The sequence below is a fragment of the Temnothorax curvispinosus genome, unplaced genomic scaffold (assembly GCF_003070985.1).
Source record: "Temnothorax curvispinosus isolate PA1 unplaced genomic scaffold, ASM307098v1 QBEX01005011.1, whole genome shotgun sequence".
Taxonomy (NCBI): domain Eukaryota; kingdom Metazoa; phylum Arthropoda; class Insecta; order Hymenoptera; family Formicidae; genus Temnothorax; species Temnothorax curvispinosus.
Genome location: NW_020214791.1, coordinates 838,130 through 859,225, shown reverse-complemented (window position 1 = coordinate 859,225; position 21,096 = coordinate 838,130). Strand labels below are relative to the sequence as shown.

The following is a 21,096-nucleotide window of genomic DNA, read 5'->3' as shown; positions in this document are numbered from 1 at the left end:
CTCACGGTGAGATCTTCGAGCCCGACCGTGTCCGTCGTTGCGTCGAACCGGGTGATTTATCATTATTGAAATACGGGCCATTTGAGCCATCGTAGTCCACTCTCGCGCGACATGCGACGTTTCTTCTGCCGGCCGGGAGTCCCTTTTGTGCCCCGCTTCGCGCTCAGTATATACGTTTGCTTTCCACTCGAAAGTTATTCAAATCGACCGTAACGATCGCGAGATAAAATTATCCAAACCGGAATTACTCTTCCCGAGGCAGTACATGTCAGAATAATAATACATCCTATTTTATTGATCACTTTATTGATTGTTATAATTAACAATTAATAATCTAAAAATATAAGAAAGTATATGAAAGTTTGTACGAAGTAAGGACGTAGGATATATCTTTTGGCGCTTCTCGAGAAAAATTTATTGTTGCATTATGCAAAGCGACATTGATTAAAACAGTATTGCGCAGCGAATTGAAAGCTATTTTTAGAATATATTTATTTCACTTTCATATTGGCGGTATCATCGCGTGTCATCTCGCGAGAAGGTGATATCGCCGCGCAGCGAGTCCGCCTCGGAGCGAGTCGAATAAATTTGCAATCGCGCGCGGCGGTTTGTTTCTTTTTTTTTTCCACACGCGCAACCGATGCACGCGCGGCGGACGTTGCCCATCGCGCCGACCGACCGAAGCAACCCGAAAGGTTGCACCCGCGACGCGTATCGCCATAAATTTTATTCTCTTCAGCAACTTTCGCGTTCATTCGCGCGCCTGCCCGCGCGTAAAAAGTTTTTCAGATAGCGCTCAACGACGCGGACCGGTCACGATTTAATGATGTTACGTTAAACGAAATTTATCCGCCTGCACCTTCCTGCCTTGTGCGCGAACTCCGCTGCCGATCGGAGCTTGCGATAAGCGCCGGTTCTCTCTTTCTCTCTTTTTGTCCCGCGGGCGTCGATCTGAAATTGCTCGTTGCGAACGCTAATTGTAACGGTGCCTTTTATAATACATCGTCTCGTCGCGATTACGAACGACTGCTTGGCGAAATCGTTTATCACGGAGTAGCTGAGAGATGTAAGCGCGCGGTGGAATTAGATTGGGGGACGGGTCAAGATGTAAACCGCGATCAAAATCTTCCCGGAATCCTCGGACAGTGCACTTCCGCGCGCACTTCTCTTCTCATTCCTCTGCCCTCCCCTCCTCGCGAAATAAAATTTCTTTTTGTCAACACAGATGGTGGCCGAATGCACTTTGGTACAAACCGGATCCGAGCACATGGTATTACTCTACGTCTGGAAGATAACGCCACGAACAAACAAGCGGATTCCGGTTTGCACCGGTGTTCTATGGCTGCACCGGCAGCAGGTCTAGCATTTAATCGCGATCTATTCAGTGAGAACATACTTTTAATTATTTTCATTTAATTAATTTTTTTTTTTTTTTTATGAAGACCCGCATCTTTTCGGTTTAGCAGTCAAACCTTGCGAAGTAACACTGCTAACATTTCTACCTGCTGGTGCAGGAAGAAATGTATTTATAACGTGCGATGTACGTATAATATGTTCACGTTTAACGGATGTCTTTCAATACAGCATCTCCGAGAGAAGATGTTCGTGACACCCTCGGGCAACGTGGTTGAGAGTCGCTGCGCGGACGATACAGTATATTTCTCATATTTTTGCCAAGCCCTCCCCTTCGAGCAATCAAATAAGATTATTACGTTCGTGGCGAGAGAAAGAGAGAAAGAGAAAGAGAGACTACAACGTTGAGAACGGACGTGCCGGTTGATCGAAACGCAGCGTCTCGCGCGAACGATCCTTCGAGGACTTTTTAGAGCGCGGTTAGCGCGCTAATGAACTGACAAACGACGGCTACCCTGAGTTCCGGTTATTAAACCGCAAGACCGCTGCGGTGCGAAAGACAATGGGTTCGCTTTTAAACGACGACCGATCCCAAACCCCATTTACGTCGAATGCATACCAAATGCGTGCGGCTTGGATTTTATAGTCTCATCCCATAAAAATGAGGGAATGGAAGGCACCAAGACCGGCAAGACCTTGAAGAGATTGCTCTCGATATTAATACAGTTTTTAGAAATTTCTTTAGCTTATCGACGAAATTTTTATCTTGTAGAAAATTATTTTTTAATAGGCAGACTCTATATATCGAACAAATTATTTCTGCTTTATTCTTAGCTGTGTAAATTGTTTGCATAAGATAAGAACGAGTCTTTTACCATTGTGGATATAGTAGATCCCTGCAATATGCACTCTGTTATCGACAAGTCAAATCCTACTTTACCGAAGTAGGCAGTCGCGATGTAGGTAGTCGACAGGCAGCATGTCGTGAAGATGACAGCACCAATATTTTTTTCGGTCTTTGACCGAAGTATATTTATAAGTTATATAAATTTTTTTTATATATTACTTGAGATTTATTTTCGCGCATTCACTTTTATATATTTCATTAGGTTTTTATTTTATTCTCGTTGTAAATGCAATGTTTGGTAGGTTCATACATAAGAAAGATATACTTATATAAATAATACGCCCCTTGTCTATTATAATCTACTCTTTTGTAAGCTCTTTTGTAATACAACGGATAAGTTTATTTATTTTATTGTTATTATTATATTTGATGCAAAATTTTGTTTAATATATTCTCTTATATTTGACTATAATTATGTTTAAAATTTTGTTAATCTCTTTAGGAATGTTATTTTAATAGAACTCACGGGGCATACTTTTACACATTATTCCATTAACATTATGTATGTTTTTCACAAATAGTTTTGTAAACATAAGCTTTGTAATCAACAATTTTATAAAATTCGGTTTTATTTACATATCTTAGAAAAACATTGACAGTCGACAGTTGTAATTTAATAATTTGCCACTGAAGCTCTTTTGCAGGCACGTTTGCACAAGTGTACGAATTGTCTGCAAAACTGCGATGTAAAAGAAAGACGAGTCCCAATCCATTTTTCCGAATAGCTCGATATTTTATCTGATTGTCAACTCGCATAACGGGGTGCATTCATTCGCGCGAATGTGAAGATGGGTGACGGGTGATAAAGCGAGTCATTATGTCTGATTATGTAAATGAATGTAGTTGCATGAATATTCGTCCGCGTGTGATCCGTGTGATAACGTTACGGGATTCGTAAAAACGTGCAAACCGCGAGTCTCCCTCCTCCCCGTGTCTCTCCTCCTTAACGCTCAATCACGCCGTCAAGCTCATCTACTCTCCGGGAATGCGGGTGTACGATTCTCAGGCCGTGGCGCTCGTATGGGCCGCCTGGTCGGTGAGATTTAGATTCCCGGTAGAATTGGCCACCCGTATCCCCCGTATCGCGCGCCGTTAGCGTTTGCCGCATTAAATGCTCCCCCTCCCAGGCGATTTAACTGTAATACGAATTCCGTCGCGCATCCAAAGAAAATCCCTGGCAGCCGATCTCGTAACCGAGCTCGTAAGTCAGCAGCTGGCACTCGCTTGACGTTCGGGATCGCGCGCCAACTCCTGTAAATAAACAATGAGGATCACATTGTAAAAAAAAAACGCATAAAACATATGAGGAAACGTTTAAAATGGACAAGGATACCCATATATCCTACCAAGGATACGTTTTCACTATAAATTATATAAAATTCACGCTTATTGCACATGCAGTTTACGTATTTTTTTAGCTTATGCTTCTATGTAGACTTATATAATAATAAATATAATAAATATTATAAATATTTATATACTAGATAAATTTTATTGGATAAGGCAAAAAGTCGAGGAAAAAAACTTGCTTCTTTTTTAAGAAATTTCAGAAGACAAGTTTTATGTGCAAAACCGGAACTTTGTTACACAAGATATTAACTGTTTTCTCAGCTATTTTCTGCCATCTTTTAGACAGTCTCATTATTCCGTCCTCATTGAGCACATAACGTTACGCTCAATAACAGCCATTTATTAAAAAAAACGAGATTTTTGTCTAATTCGGTAGTAAGCGGAAATAACTGGTTCCCGTTATGCTCTTGCTTCGACGTTTGAAATTGCGTGTGAATTAATAATTTGCGAATATCAATACGGTAGGAATTGGCTGTAATATATTAATTAACTGAAATAATTATAATATAATAATTAACTGTGATATATTATTCGTAAAATAACACGTATAATATATACGACGTAAAAATAATCCGAATTCCAACAGGATGGCTCGTGAAATGTGTTTTCTATTTCGTTAAATATTGATTTACATTTGTTTAATATTTCTCGGTTAAATATCCCGTAATTCACACACACGCAGTATAAATATGATTATCTCGTAACGTATACATGAGTGACATTTAGAGTAAGCTCTTTGACTCCGAGCGAACTGCTCATAATCAGCGATCTTGTTGATATACGGGCGCCATTGCTGTGGTATTTGCAGACCGTTCTGTGTGGATGCAAAGTTCCGGATGCTTGAGATTTAATATTTTCACGGAACTCATTTGAGACGCTTGGCGCTCCAGTTTCCGCTTTTACTGCGCCGTAAGTACACGGGTGCCTCGAGAACGAACTTCGTGAGTAGGCCGTAACAACATAATGTGGTCTAATACACGACAGTCTGATAAGAGTTTCGGGTTGAAAAGCTATTTCAACGAGCACATTCCGTCGCGGTCTCGTAGCAGCTGTCCTTCATGTACAATCAGAAGTAACTTCGCCGGTTTCAGAAACGTTATTACTTCCAAGAGAGTATAAGATTATGTCACGATAATTTCTTGTTCCTAAGCTTTTGTCAAGAGATTTCAAAAACCGGATAAAAAAGTATGAAGAGATGTACGAGACAAAATTCCATTCCAAGTTGATCTACAATTGGTGCGATTCACTCGAGTCATCCCATCTCTCTCGTGCGTTAGATTGAACGCTCGTGTTATGTCTCGTCGTTACATTTCATACGTTTGTAGGCTCACATCGCGTGTATGCCCTGCATCCTCGAGCCACTCGCGAGATCGAAATAATTATGCGACAAGGAGCGGAAGTGCGATCGTATACCGATACATGAGATGTAATTCGACGCCGATGCAACGATGAAGCGTCCCTTTGTATCTACGACGTGGTGTGTACGCTCGACGCTCGACGCGCACACACATACGATCGCAATCACGGTAATCACGATACGTCAGACGAGCGCCAACGCCGGTCGTGTCGCCTGTCCGTTTCGAAGCTGTGCGATATGCGGAACTTCTTTCAGTAATTCGTAACGTTATTGCGAGTGGGCATGGCGACGATCTGTACGCCGTATATAATCAGATAACGGACTCGACGGCGATGAGAGTGGATCGACCCTTTTCATGTAATGACGGTTTTTCCATGGGCTGTCGATCGTTTAGCGAATGAAATTCCAGACGTCGACGACAATATGAGATCGAAAGAGAGAGAGAGAGAGAGAGAGAGAGAGAGAGAGAGAGAGAGAGAGAAGAAAATGCACAGAAATAATACTGACGTTTTTCACAGCTGCGCGTAGACTGTTGCTTTTTTAACTGGTGATAAGAAGATAATAACGTTTCAAATAGTTTCTGTAACGCTTTTAAATTAATTAATTCGCTTATAATACGCTTATGCATTAACAAAGTAGGAATCACTCGCAAATGATATCGCTGCATGCGTCGTATGCCCTAAGGGAGTCGCTGGAATCCCCAGGCAACGCTTTATTTTGAAACGGGAGTTCATAGTATAGCGACGCGCGGAAACTCTCGCGGATGCAGGCAACGTTACCTAATTAGCACTTTCCTAACAAATAGAGCAAAGGCTCGAATTTCGCTCCCGCAGGCCGCGCGTCGGCGGAACGCGGTGCCAATTCGCTGTATAATCAGAAAATTGGAAATCTATTTATCTTCGCGTTTGTTTTGCGTCGGGTCGCGCGCTCGTTTGCATAAAAGCGCGTTTAATTGATCGCCAACCACTGCGGGGCGGAAGAAATAACGGCGGCCGTGTCGCGGGTTTCGTATCGCGATGTTATCGATCTCCGTGTATAACGCGACCGAGCGTAACGCGAGTCGAAAGTCGAATATCGGTGACACCCCGGCGTTCCCTAAGACGCTTCCACAACACGGAGCGTCGCCGGATGTTCTCACGAATTTACGGAAAAATGCATTCTACGTTGAAAGTTGCCTGCTGCCATATCGAGAAGGAGCAAGCCGATTCCATGACGGTCGGCGAAACGAATTAAACGGAGACGCGCGAACGAACCGACCTAGGTGATTATATCATATTTGTAGAAACGTTGAAGCAGTCGAAATTCTACTATTTAGGTACTTTTCTCAAAGTTAATGTTGATACCGTTATACGGTTTTTTGTAGTGTTAGGCTGCGATGTAATTCTGAAAAATCTACATCTTATCTTATTTCTATAAGTGGCACGAGTTCGAAAGTCTTGTGCAACAGCCCGAAACGTGCGGGACACGTTATCGAATTTGTTGATACGGCATGGCTAGACGTGGAGACGTTTGCTGAGGCGTTCTCACGGGATTCCGCGAAAAAAGTTTCCGCTTATTGCGAAAACCTGTTCCCGCGAACGGAAAAACGGACGAATAAAAGCCCGCGCGCTCGGTTTCCAGGAATGGATGACGATGCTGATTAAAAGCGGGATGACTCCGTGAGCATCACCGCGTGGTGCGTAACGCGTCGCGAGTTTACGATCTATATAACTTCTCCTTTATGCTTCTTTCTTACTAGCTGTACGATAACGTATGCTTATGCGACACTTTATAGTTCATCAAATCTCTTTGCTCCGTTTCTCAAATTGCGACTGCGGTCGTCTCGCGCGACTCTCGATTCGCTCGTAAAGGACCTTGTTGCGTGAAGCGCAGAAATTTTTGCCAGCTGAGATTGTACGAATGGTCATTCTTGAATTTAACATCCTTTCGAGAGTGAAAATATGAATATTCCCGAGCCATGGAAATCAGGAAAAGCAGGATTTTCAAGTATGAAAAATGCAGTGAATCTAGCAAACTATGCTATCTCTCATGAATATTCGCATTTTATATTTCTCGAAAATGTAACGATAAGGGAAATCTTTTACCTTGAAAAAAATGAGCGTGATACAAGCGATGAGTCATCTTGTTTTAAAATAGAATACCTACCTGTTGTAAAGGAAATTACGTGAGGAAATTCTACGGGTGGGCAAATATTTATGAGTGTATATAGGGTACGCTGTGAGAGTGTTTTCCCCTAATATTGTCGAGACAGAAATTGCTGCCCGCGAAGGGGCGGCGGAGAAATTTACTCAGCCTCAGTCCTTCGACAGTATCCCCGTGCCAGCGGCTAACACAAGTTTGGTTGACATCGATGCGTGGACGATCAGGTGAGGGTCGTCGAAGGAAAACGGGGCGACCGAGCGAGGTCGACATCGACTTCTCTCGCGTCGGGGACGCGGCGCGGCGCGAGTCGGGTCACGAACACCAGGGAAAACACAACGGGCGAGGGAGAGGGACAAAAAAAGGAACGTGGTGGGCGCGGATGTAGGTGGGTAGGATAGACGAGGAAGGCGCGCGGGTAGAGGACACATGAAGGGTTGGGGGAGAAGGGGAGGCTGGTGTGTGTATCCGCGTCGAGGGTGGAGAAGGACCTGCGCGCGAATTTCCCGCGTTCGCCCAACTCATATTGATCCCACCCCAGCGAACTCCCTCGTTCCAGCCGGGTGGTGGAAGGCGCGGGGTGCGGGAAGGGAGGCCCGGCAAGGGTGGTTCGTCGGCGTATAACGCCGGACCGAGCGTGCGAGTGAGTGAGTGATCGAGTGAGCGAGCGAGCGAACGGGAGACGGAGGGTGAGTTGTAGAATCGCAGGCGCTCTGAGGGTGGTGGTCCAGCGCGCGTCGGAGTCGTCGTGCTCTCCGATCGGGATTCGCGAACGTGTCTTCGCCGTCGCTGTCGTCATCGCCGCTGTCACGATCGTCGTTACTGTCGTGGTGTCGCGCGCTCTCGTCGCGTTATCCTTATACGAGGGAGTCAGCCCGCTTTTCCGTCGTTCATCGGTGCGTGCAATTGTCGTGCAATTGTCCGGAGCCCTCGAAACGTGTTCACGCGCGCGTGTGGTAGAAAGAAGTTTCGGGGGAAGTTGTCGACTTGGGGAATTGGAGAAAGTCGAGCGGCAAAAGTGCGCGAGTGTGCGGATCGGTCGACGACACGGTTGTTTCGGTCCCGCTCGACGGGCCGGTTGTTGCAGCAGCATCGTTATAGTTGTGTGGTTAATGAAATTTGCCTTTACTTTCCGCGAAAGTTATTAAACAGAAAAGAAGGACAACAAACGAGAATATCACCGAGCAAATTTCACACAGACTGACCCCGGACTTTACTGCCTCGATTTACGATTGGCACTCGCGACACGGCCTCGCGAGAACCCATCGCCGGCGGGAAAGTGCATAAAGCGCGAGTGCGAAACCATTTACCAGGCCCCTTCGTGCGCGGTTTTTTTTCCTTCCTCCCCATTGTCCGTTTTATTACCATTTTATCGTCGAAGACGAGGCTGAAGACGGGAGAAAGTGCGTAACGCGCGAATCGGCTCGGTAATCGAGTTCGCCGAGTCAGTTCCCGCACCGAATGGGCCCGTTTTAGTTTGCTCGTGCGAATCACACGCCGATAAAAGCTTTTTAAAACGTGAGAAGAAATTATTTAGTTTTGGTTAAATATATGATAAAAAGTACGTTATCGTAAAATAAAAATTGAAAACAAGTTTGAGAGTTGATCGTATATACGCTTGTGTATGTATATTTGCAAATACGTTCGTAGAAATTCACATACAATGCCTCATCCCACTTGGCGACAGACCACGTTTGACTGATTAAATTGTCCAAGAGGCGTGTGCCGCTTTGTAGTCAAACGGCATACGTCTCTTGAATGACCTAGTAGCTGCAAATTAGTTCTGGAACTATAGGTACTCATTATTGAGAAACCGCATTATTACACGGCAACAAGATTTGAACGACTCGTAATTCGACTCGCGAATAATCGATGCGCCGATTACGATGATTACGTCGAATTATCCTCGGTTAATGAAATAACTTTTCCACTGATATTGCTTATAACAGATTAAAGGATTATCGTTTTATTATCGTAATCGCCCTGTCATCGATATCCGAATAGTTTTCCGACTTCGGAAATATTTTTCCGGAAATATATGCACGCGGTTTTGCATGCATCGGCCCGATTGCACGTGCGATCGCGTGTGGGAGACTCGCGTGGTCGACAATCCGCGACGATCTACTAACAATCCACACAACGTCCATAGCGATCACGTCGCAGTCATGACCGACGGTTCGCAACACGTTCAGAACAATCACCGTTGGCCTCGTTTGGCGGCCAGAAAAAATCAATGCGACTACATTTCAGTATATTTAGTTGACATGAATATCAATTTATTAAATTCATTTTATTTTAATTTAACGTCGAATGTAAATTAAATTTTAAAGGGCAAGAAAAGAATAAGGAGAATAACTGTTCCACATCCTTTAGGAAAGTTGGCACAAGCATTGATACGAAGCAGAAAGTAAGACTCGGATGAGATACAAACAAGAGATTATCATCTGTTGGATTTAATGAGTCATAATATGATATGATACTTCAAACAGCTCTCTTTGCTTTGCAAAATCTACTCCGTCGACCGCATAAAGCCTTTCATCGTTATGTTATAATCACCGTATTTACTACCGCTAGTAAATTGTTCGTGCAAGATCCGCATCTTTTGTCGTACGTGGTTGAGAGTGAAAATTTGTAAAGCACTAATATAAATCCCATTTTAAAAATTAAATCGATTAAGTGCGCATCGTGCGCTTAAATCCGCATTTAATTACAGATGGATTACGGGCCTTTAATTAATATTGCTTTGGATACAATATCTGTCGATGTCGCAGATTGAACTTTGCCATCATCAATAATATAATTAGTAATTATATTATTACATTTGAAGACTTACGCGTTAATAAAATATCGAAAAGCGCGATCGGAATTCTATTTCCCAGCAATTCAATTGATCGCTTTCAGCGCTGTAAATAGATTAAAGATTAAATATTAAGGGAAATGTATCTCTTGATTTAACCCTATAGAGTCTTTATGAATTTTCTCATACGTGAAAGGCCAAGCGGGGTATAAAAACACCCCAAACTTGTACCGCGTGTATAATATTTCCAGAATGTTCTTAGAAAACTTTAGAATAGATAATTTTGTTTGTTGTTTAATAGGGAAGACGATAGTAGTCATCAATTTGCGGTAGTAAAAAAAAACAGTAAAAAAATTTCGAAAAACAAGAAAAAGAACCAAAAATTGGGCTGAAATGACTATTTTTATAAAAAATGCTGTAGTTTTTCATAAAATTCACCGATTTTAAAATTTCCAATAATTTTCAAGGATTTTGAAAGACGAATAGACAACCTTCAAGGGCATGTAAGCGATTTTTTCGTTTCTTAAAAAAAAACATATTTCTTTGAACATCTGAAGTAGAGGAAATGATGAAAAACTGTCGGATGGGAAAAATCGCAAAAAATGGAAAGTAAAACAGATTCTGTCGATTATTATTTATTTGAAAGGTAGTCAAAAGTTATAAAAGTATATGGAAACAGTAAAATTAAATTCACAAAAACTTTACAAAGTTTTAATCAGTTGCTGTGCAAGAACATCAAAAATAAAATAATTGACCGAATCTTAAACAATTATATATGAAACAGGGGTAGAATTTTCCGGGGAGTGCTATAAAGTGTATAATTTTTCGTTATCGACTTTCACAAAAAATCTGAAATATACTTTACTGTGAAAAATGTCGAACGTAAACGGCCAAAGAGGGTGATATGTCACCCCAAACGATTTTCTTTTTCGGTTGACAGCTGCTGCACGGATCTAACGCACTTGCTGAATGACGGAGGTCGACTGCCGGATGACTAAACTGAATTATGGTTAGGGTCTCGGTATGAAAACTAACCTTCCTAAAGCAGGGGCGCAATTTGAATTTCGCGTGGGGTGACATATTACCCCAGAAAGACTCTCTAGGGTTAATATAATATCTGAATAATATCTAGCACTATATGCAATTTTCTATGCGCGATCCAGATAGTCGATAGAATCGTGAAATAATGAAATGCACTTTTGGTGAATAAACTCTCGGTGCGCGGGCTGTAATTTCTCGCCAATATTTTCTGGAATCGTTCCATGAATACCGGAACGGAACGGAACGTACTCGTAAAATCGACATGGGACACGTTTCGCCTGGCGAGACGTCGGGGTTTCGCCCTCGACGAGATCGATCGATCGCCCGCGTCGTCGTCGGCATCTCGCTCTCGCAACAACTTAATACCCGGAATCTTGTTCCCCATGTAGGCCCGGGCTCAAGCTCGCTCGTAAATACACCCGAGGAGCGCGTAAAAGTCCGGGGGCCCCCGGTCGTGACGCCCGCTATATAGAGAGGCCAGGTGGCGAGCGCGAATATATACGAATGCTTCGAGAATGACTCAAGCGGACCCATTATGAGAAAGAAAGCGCGATCCGTTCGCACCGCAGATGCAGAATCTGTTTAGACGCTACAGACACGTTATCAGGGATCTACGGGTTCTACGAACGCCTATGAGAATTTTTGAAACGTGAAAAGAGACGTAAGGTAAATATACCAATGCCGGGATACTCAAGATCTATGTCTGGACACTTTTATCATTTTAGTTTTTAAATAAGTATAACGCGAATTAAAATCAAAGGTAAAAATATAATACAAGAAGAATATTTTTATCTCTGATTTTTTATTTTTTATTTGCGTTATAACTTATTTAAGGATTAAAATGACAAAAATGTCAAGACATAGGTACATGTTCAGGCATTGGTTACATTTACCTTACTTCCTCTATTTTAATATGATGTTCGATTGACTTCTCAAAGACATTTAAAAACAGATAAAATGTTTATACATGTACAAATCTTTGTCAGATAGGGAAAAGGATGTGTAGTAAGGTCTTGAAACATTTCTTTAACTGATGAAGGTTCCGATGGGACAATTAAACCGTTAACCCTTGCCTTGCGTAAAGTGAATCATCTATCCCTACATTGTGTTATGTTTGAACAGGCGTTTCGGATCACTTGTAATTAAGTTTCATAAGTTATTAAATATCCGTGAGAAAATTAATAGAGAAATATTATGCGATTAAACTTTGCAATGCCTGCCACACAACGAAGTTGAATACTGTCTGCTATGTCTGAAATAAAATGCTTTTAAAAAATTGTATTCGGATTCTATTTAATGAGAACGGTAATTCGGAATATGGAGACAACAATTTCGTAACAATGTTTAGCGAGGGTGAAACTTTTATAAATACTTTCAGTATGAGAAATTCTTTTCATACTAAAATTACAGATAAATTTAATTTTGTTTCTCGACTGGTTAATTTTATTATTGTCCATTTTGTTGTTGGGCCCGACTACGTAGAAAAGAGAGAAAGAAATAGATTGGAGAGTGATCTACGAACACATCGATCGAAAACATGCATCTCGGATACACCGTCGTGATAAATCATTAACCGGGCGTGTTTATTGGCCATGCTCGAGCAAATCCCGGCTGGTGGTTGATTTATTGTCCGGGCACCGATGCCGATCGGTCGGTTATCAATCCGGTCGTGACTCGCGAATCGGGCGCAACAGGCGGGCTCGGGCGCCCGATACGGAAGCTCAAAGGAACGGAATTAGGTGCGAGATCGGCGTAGGCGTGAATATAGTTTCGTGGTAAGGTGAGAAAGCACGATAGAAAAGACCGACATGTATAATAATAGACAAATAACGCCCGCGTTGCATTGCCGTGAGGTCAAAAGTAAGAAATTAAACATTTTAGCATCTCAAATATTTTCACCTCGTAACCCAGTTTCGCATCGGAGAAAGACCTTGTCTAAAGAATAACAATCCGTTGTCAGAGAGGTGTACTCTCCACACCGAGACCCTGACAGCTTAGGTGTAAAGAAAAAAGAAAGCGAAGAGGAAAAAACTGTTTGTCAGGAATATGCATTACGGCAGCGACATCAATTTCTCACCCGGTCCCATTTCCCGATCGGAGCTCCACAGGTTACGCGATGTAAATCAGGCCGACCCGCCGCGCCGCCGCCCGCCGTCCGGTATTGAAGTTCTATGTACAACGCGCGAAGTAAACTGCCACGGTCGTAGGCTCTATCTCCATCCTTCCTTGACATGTCTACGCGATAAAGTGCACGCGATGGTCGTCTCTACGCTGCTCACGTAGAATCGTGTTTGAGCTAGACATCTTGCGTCAATTGTTCCATATATTCGCATACATTATTATTTCTTTTTCATTTTTCTTTCGTATTATAAGTAATTAATGAATTTTAATTGGATTAGAGTTCCAGAAACAAAATTGTTTAATCCCATCGTACATATGGACAGTCTCCGAGTATCTCGGTCCTCGGAATTCGTGAAAAATGTAGTCCGGGAATTTCCACCCGAGCGGCACTCGCGCGCAATTCGTCGGGCTTTTATACGGGATCCGCCATAATCCCTTCACGTGCCGCAAATGGGTGCAGGTTGTCTCCGCCGTTTCGTGACGTTCTATCGTTCCTCTTCTATTATACTTACGCGAGTAGCGAGTAGCTTCCAAGTATCGAGCTTATTCAGACCATCCTAGTTATGTTAATAAAAAGAGAGAACGGACGAGTCTACGAGAAAATGACTCCCAAGTTTTAGAGTCGGAACAGTCTACCTCGCAACCATCGCGAGACGCGTCGTAAAAAATCGAAAAATACCTCCAAGGCCATGGAGAGTCCATTTCGGTCACTCAATCGCGGACTGGAACCGTTTCGTGGGAATCGATAAATCGTCTCGCGCAATCGGGATGCGGCAGTTATCGCGAGCGATAATGGCTCGCCGATGGTTGTGAAACTCGCGCCTGGATAAACTGCAGTGTGTTTACAGCCTCGCCAACTTCCTCCGAACGCTTACCGCGGAGCCGTATAGAAAAAAATAGCGCGCGGTAATAAGCCTTTCTCCGGGACGCGGGCATATGTTTTCTAATCGCATTATGGAATTATATTCCACCGCGATTATCGGCGCGATGAGGAGTTGTATACTGTTACACCGTGTTATGACTTTGTCCGATAACTCGATATTGTTATCTTCAATTTAATTCGATATCTTTTTGCTCTGCATTATCATTGGATAAACAATATCTATCACATAAGCGCTGAATGTCTGTTGCTGTCGAACACGCGATATACATTCAATAAAAATCGATTTATAGCTGATAGATTTTCTCAACGATTACAAACGTGGCTCATAAATCGCCGATTGAATTGAATTGCGCGGATGCGGTTTACGATTTTTCCAAACGCCGTTTCAATTCCATCTAATATCTGCCTCGTTTTCTTCATCCGGTTTCATTGATTTCCTCCGTACGAACTCCTTGGGCAGTCGCCACTTATTCGAGACCACTCGTCTCTTATCTTATCAGTGTTATCGACGCTCGAATTGCGCCCACGCTTTTCTTCAAGGTTTTGAGAAAAATATTTTCTTGAATATAGTTGATTTTTTTCGGATGAGTTTTATCGCTCTTTTAAATAGCTATTTGTCTAGCAAACATTGTAGATGCATTTTATCGATCATTATCTTAATTAATTGAATATAACGTTTGATGAACATGATATTTTGCAATACTGCCGCAACAATTATTTCGAGTAATGGAATAATAAGTCGATTGTTTTTTTTTTGGCGCACTTTACAGTCACGAAAAGTAGAAAATCTGAAATGGGTCATATCCTTCGGTGAAAATAGACTCGGTCGCGAAAGGGTTGTTGGGTGCGCCGAAGGTTACCGGCACGCCATCTAAAACGGTGTGCCGCGAGGCTTGCTGCAGGGATAGAAGTACGAGGAATCGCGGTAGTTTATAGATAGCCGGGACGGATAAAAGCGAAACGGTACGGCCCCATGGAGTTCGTTATTACCCGATTATCGTTGTTACCGGTCTAATCTCACCGCGGCAGCAACCCCGCAGCAGCAGCAGCAACAACAGCGGCAACGGCGGCAACGGCGGCAGCAACGGCTTTTGCACTTAGCACTTACGTGGCGGCTGGTATTATGGTGGCAATAACGAGCGACCCCCATCACGTAACCCCACTTAAGTGCCAAGTCGCTGCCGCGCCGTATCGGAAAAGGGCGCAAGGAGAGAGGAAAGGGGACGAAAAAATGAAGAGAGCGCCGCGACCTCCACCCATCGTTACCCGGGTACCCACATCGTACAACGGGCGGTTACCTTCTTGCTCCTCTCTCCCTCCCCCTGCACTCATGTTTAACCGTGAACACCGCGGGGCTAATAGAAAGTATACACCACCGTCGCTCCCTGTGTACATCTCCCTTTATTAATATCGATGTTTCGTGCGATGCCAACATTAATCGCGTAATCGAGCTGCGCTTCGGTTCGAGTATACGCGGATCGTACCGGTAGCTGAGAAGGCTCTTGGCTCTACCATCACGCGAATTCGATCGCGCGCGGCTTTTTAGGACCGCCTCGACGGAGGACAGGGATGGAGTCACTCGATATTTCGCGAAATTACAATGAGTCGTGAATAGAATACCGATTGCCTCGATTTGTTCTCTCGGATCGCACGAAGAGTTAATTAAAAGTTTATGGTGAATATCTTGTGTACGCAAAGCAGGTCTAACGCGAAAATATCCGCGCGTTGCAAAATGCAAACACGACAAATTTGTATTTTCTTGAAGTTTTGCTCATAATGTTTCAACTGTTGCACAACGTGGGAGCGGCTGGCAGCGTGGCGTACTGGGAAACGTATTAAGGATACGGCAGCAAGGAGACGTCGCATAACTTCGAATTATCACTGTACATAATTGCTTGAGCGAGCAAGCAACTTAGCGGTACAGCAGTCCCAAGATGTGACGGGGCTGCATCTCGCGGCATACCATCTTAAATAGCCTGGCACTTTATATAGATGTCCGTTAATAAACTTCATTATACCGCTGCACTTAATTGATTAACGAGAAATTACGGAGACGGTTCTGTATACAGGAAACGAGGGTACGGCGAGCGTTCCCTACGGGGGGATAGCTCGGTCTAGTGGGGCTTGAAAAACGAATGAAACCGCGTTAATTAAATCCACAATGTAATCTCGCTTCCATGACACCGCCCTTTATTTTCTCCGTCACGTTTTTCTTCGCGCCGCATAAACGCACTGTTTTTAACGTGAAAAGTGCACGTCACGAAAATGTGCGACTGCGGGTCTGATTGCGGCTCGCACAATTTCTACGTGATTGTTATGCAGAATAAAATACCGAGAATGGAGTAATTATAAACTTTTAATGTTGCTCGCGATTTTTTTAACTCGTCGTCGAATACACGACAGCACGAACGATCGTACTAATCTTCATTCGATTATTTTCTAATGGGAGAGGATCGTATCCTCGCAATGAGTCTTCACATTCCCCGGGAGATTAACGGCAACGTAAGATCGAATGCCGGCAATATCGGCAAACAGTTTCCCGCTATTAAGCGCAACCTCTCCCGCTATGACTCCGCCATGATCTAACCGATGCTTAGACTAGGAGTAAACTTCCGGTATTTTTGCGCGAGTACACGCGTACCCGCCTGTAATCTCCACGCCCTTTAATTATCCGCAGCTTGACGCCGAGTAGTTACGGCGAATAGTAACGTTGTCATTATAACTACGAAGAGCGAACGAGGCTACCGTGCCTCTTTCTCCTTTTCCTCTTTCTCTTTATCGTCTTCTTTTCCTCCACCTCCTCTTCTTCTTCTTCTTCTTCCTTCTGTTCTTCTTATTGTGACCCTCGCGTCTTCTTCACCTCTCACGACGATATAGAGGTCGTGGCGGTTTAAACGCCGCGAGAGTCATTGTCCAGCGCCCGGTTCAAGATCCGTTCTGCGAAACGCACGATACCCAGTCACCGCTCCTTCGCGATCAAGTTCCCGCGATTGCACGCTGCCAAAGCATTTCGGACGTTTAAATATATTCGCCGTGATGCGAATGTTCACGTCGCAAATTACTCTCGGTACGGAAAAGTTTCTTCCGATGAGATTTGAATAGCAGATAATTCTATCGTACGACCTCACCTAAACCCATTACTTTATCAGCGGCAGTAAAACCGTCGTCTCACTCAGATCCTAGCTGTAAAGTGGTATTAAGCACCAGCTTTAAGTAATCTCGGCGAGACTCAACAAGAAGCCTATTCGTACGACTCTCGGGTCCTTTGTTCGCGACTGGGCGCTGCGGGATCGCCGCGATTTTACGAGCCGGTCGACGATACCGGTCGGACGACCGTTTCTTACAGTATCTATCGTAACTAAATACACTATAATGTCACCCGTCGCGTAGAAGCCATGGCGGGCGTAAAGTACTGTCGTTGAAACAATGAGGACAGGTAGATGCGTCACGATTCAGGACGCTGATCTTTCTCATCGAAGGACCGGCGCGGCGGTCCGTGGGCGTCTTAGCGTTCTAATAGCTTTTAATGCTCCGCCAACGTGATTTAGATGTGCACCGCTGGCCCCCGATTTTGCACAAAGGATCTCGACGGTGCACTGACCGTCCTTTCGAGAGGCGAGACCCAGACTGGCTCGGCGGCAGCGCCCTTGAAATTCCTCCCGCGAATACCTGCGGCTGCAACTTTTGGCCGCGCGCGTGCATAAAGTAAGATAAAGCTCTGTAAAATGAGCGTAACTTTTTTCCCCCCCCTCTGCGGAGCGACAACCGCCGCCGCAGCGCGGCAGATTTTATGCCAGCGCGCGTCCGTAATTCTCTCCGCGGCTTAGATTTGTGTGAATTTTTCAAGGGTTTTACGAAACGCTTTAATGGACGAGTGCGATCAAGCGGATTTTTTCTCTCTCCCTTTCTCCCTCTTGGGGTTTTTTAACCGGCCGAACCGTCATCCCTCTGTCTCGCTCGCTGGTCAGCCAGAACCAGCTCTACCACGAAACTGTCACGTCGAATCGCGTTTGAAAAGGGGTTTCATTTTTCCACGAATCTTACCTATATTTTTTATGATCAACTTTTCAATTTATAGAGTCTACCATTAAATCGAGATAAAATCAAACAGACGGTAAAAAGAATAAAAGGTAAAATAGAAAATTGCGAAAATTTGTTTTGTAAAGCAATATATGTTTTCTAAAACAATACATATTTTGTTGTTTGAATTTCCGATATTTCGGGAAAGGACCGCTTGACCTTTTCCGCTTTGGATTTTGGAAACGCGTAAGCCCAGCTCCGAAATTGCATCTCGCTGTACCTTTGATACTGTGCACCTCGTGTGGTCCTCTTTCCAGCGACATATAGATGGTCAGCGTCCACCCACTGATACGCGCGAGTCTCTCAGAGTCTCGGGTTACAGACGACTCTTTCCCAAAAAGAGCAACGGCACACGAATACACGGACGTCCACCTCTTAGACGCAGTATATGCAAATTTCCTTGCCTCCTAGCCGGGCACCGTCAGACGTCGGGAATATGAATCACGCTACGATGAGAGGCCGCTGCCTCATAACAGGAAATCCGTCCCCGTGCGCGCGATCCTGTAGATTCAAACAAAGCCCGATGCGTTCCCCTTTATCTCGCCCTTCAGCTTTTTCATCGATCGGCCGCGTCCCACGCGCGCGAAGAAATAAGCCTCCAGGCTTTCAAAACGTGGGAATTAATATCGGATGTGAAAGGATTTCAATTAATAATTTCAATAATGTAAGAGACGCGTATCTCTCTTTCCTTCTCTTTCTCTCCCTCCTTCCTTCTCCTTCCACTTGGTCTATGCACGTCATTAATATTTTTTACAACTGAAACTCAATCTCAAACTTTGATCTCAAGAAACAATCTCAAACTTTGCTCTCAAGAAACAATCTCATGCTTGGCATATAAAGAAGTATCTTGGCATATAAAGAAACATCTATATTCAAACGGGCTTATAAAACGAAAATAATACTGACAACGATAAACGAAACGTACAAGTTCATATTTTCCTGTCTCGACAGTGACACTTCGCGCGGCACTGACGTCACTCTTCGAAGCTGACCAAATCGAGTACCGAGGAGTCTTAAACTTGCATTTTACTTTCATGTATTAATCCAGGAACTTGTCCGTAAAACATTTCCGCCGAGAAGGTTAGTGCGTGGGTGGATCAAATACATCGAGTAGTTTTGCGAAAATATAGAGTATAAACGTATCCGAGCTTCTGAATTTCTTTAAAGAAGAATCTAACTATCTAAAAGGTGCAATTATGAATTAATTTTTTTGCAATCTATTTTTTTATTGGTGGGTTACCAACAAATCTGCTTGTGAATTGTAGTATTTAGAGTATTTAATGGCATACTAGCCGCAAATTCGCATTTGTGGTATCCTTTGCGGCGACGGATGGTACAATAAAACAAACAGTAGCTCGCAGTAGATGTGACGAACCGGCATTTATCAGCACGTAACGAAGACGGTCACGCGACCTCCTGGTTCATGGATAATGACCGTGACGGAGGCCGCGTAGCTGCCCTCATCAATATATGACGTCTAACGTCGTTTTCACTTCCTACAGAAAACCGTCGTTTCCTCTGCAACGATCCTGTCGCGAGAAAAATATCGCAGGTGCAATTAGGTCGATGTTATGCGAAAATTAGTACGTAAGGGCGGACGTGCGTGCGTGATCAACACACGATCGAGTCAATCGCGAAAACTCCGCATTTCGCATCGATGATTTGATGTTCTTCGTTCATAAATCTTGACAATATGTTCCAGAATATTTTGTGGTTCTGAAAAAGAGACCTTTTCTTTGAATAATTTTCTTCCGTTAAGTTATGTTGAGGCAAAACTTTAAGATAAGCCCCAAAATGTGCAGGTAATTCATGAGAACTGCAGAAATTTCAATAAATTATTATTGCATAGCTCGAAATATCTTTGAGTGCGCAAGACGCGATCGGCGGCCTTCTTCATCGCGCGAAAGCGACGAACATTCGTGTGTGATGGTTCGATGCGATACGAAGAATCTCGACGGATCAAAATTATTCGCGACGTCCTCGAGTGAAACTCCGAGGAAGGTACTCTGACTCGTCGAGGAAGACGTGAGATTTCGATGGCGAGATAGAAATATCTCGTCAGTCAATTTTCATTGGACCAATTACTCCAAATGGAGCTTTCGGTTTGTCCTACAAAAACCAGAGAAATCGTTGAAATGTTACCTTAGTGAACTTCTCACCAAGACTATTCTAGAGACGATCGATAACGAAGAACGGGCGATAACGAGATAACTAATTCGGCGAAATTAGTAGAGAAGAGCGTCTGGTGTTCTCGCGAAGATGGACGCTCTAGAGCTACAAGCCGCCTTGGTGAAGCTCGATCCGGCCACCACGGTGACGCCGATCGGCACCACCGTAAAATTGATGCCCCATCATCGCGTCGCCTTCACCGTAAATATTGACGACGAGGGCGATATGACTTTGGAAGATCTAACGCGGAACGACGACGAGAAGTCGTCGGCCGAGACGACGACGTCGGTGTCGAGGAAGACGCCAGGAAGCTGCGTGGCCAACCTGACAACGAGTCATCAGGGCCATCATCAGGGCAGCGGCCAGCAGATGGGTGTCTCCAAGTGCGGGATCGTCGAGGTCAGGTGACGCCAGCCACCTTGCTACGGCGTCAACATGATTTACCACACTTATCCGCCGCATCGAGGCAGCAAGCACCATGCCAAGCATCACGCCAAGGAGAAGAGACACCATCATCATCACACTATGCACCATCAGCATCACAGAGCACATGTGGTAAGTCGTCGCGTTAAGCGCGCATTGTCGCGGACAAAGAGACGGCGATGATGATGACGTCGCGTCGCCGTCGTGAGCGTGCGAAGAGATTCCCCGTACTATTGTCTGCACTCGCAAGGTCGTTTGATTGTTTCACACGACATGCTGAGTTCGAGAATTCGTCTTATTAATTTTTAATATGAATATGATGAATAAGAAAAGTTGACTTTTTGATATATCTTTTGTTAAAAGATTTATCGGATTTTTACATTAACAGATTGAAAAATAGTGGAGCAATGCGCCGCGAGAGAAAGAACTTTCTACGTCATATTTCTTTTAATAAAAAATTATATTTTTCCCGCAAC

The 21,096-nt window shown here is 43.9% G+C and overlaps 2 protein-coding genes across 12 annotated transcripts in view; both read left to right on the top strand.

Moving 5' to 3' along the window:
* LOC112454384 overlaps positions 1-21,096 on the top strand; it is a 120,113-nt gene that overhangs the window by 35,186 nt on the left and 63,831 nt on the right. The gene's annotated exons all lie outside the window — the stretch shown is intronic.
* On the top strand, positions 7,732-20,693 carry LOC112454385. 11 transcript variants are annotated; one of them, XM_025015754.1, is made up of 2 exons: positions 7,732-7,795; positions 19,878-20,693. In XM_025015754.1, the coding sequence occupies exon 2, from the start codon at positions 20,288-20,290 to the stop codon at positions 20,603-20,605; it is 318 nt and encodes a 105-aa protein (XP_024871522.1). In that variant the 5' UTR covers positions 7,732-7,795; positions 19,878-20,287; the 3' UTR covers positions 20,606-20,693. The 11 variants fall into 11 exon arrangements, with proteins under 11 accessions (XP_024871522.1, XP_024871521.1, XP_024871520.1 ...); XM_025015753.1 differs by lacking the exon at positions 7,732-7,795 and adding an exon at positions 7,809-8,624; XM_025015752.1 differs by lacking the exon at positions 7,732-7,795 and adding an exon at positions 7,809-8,624 and having other exon boundaries at positions 19,831-20,693.

What these genes read in the sequence shown, in the direction of transcription:
- LOC112454385 (XM_025015754.1), top strand. Translation starts at nt 20,288, where the DNA reads ATGGACGCTCTAGAGCTACAAGCCGCCTTGGTGAAGCTCGATCCGGCC.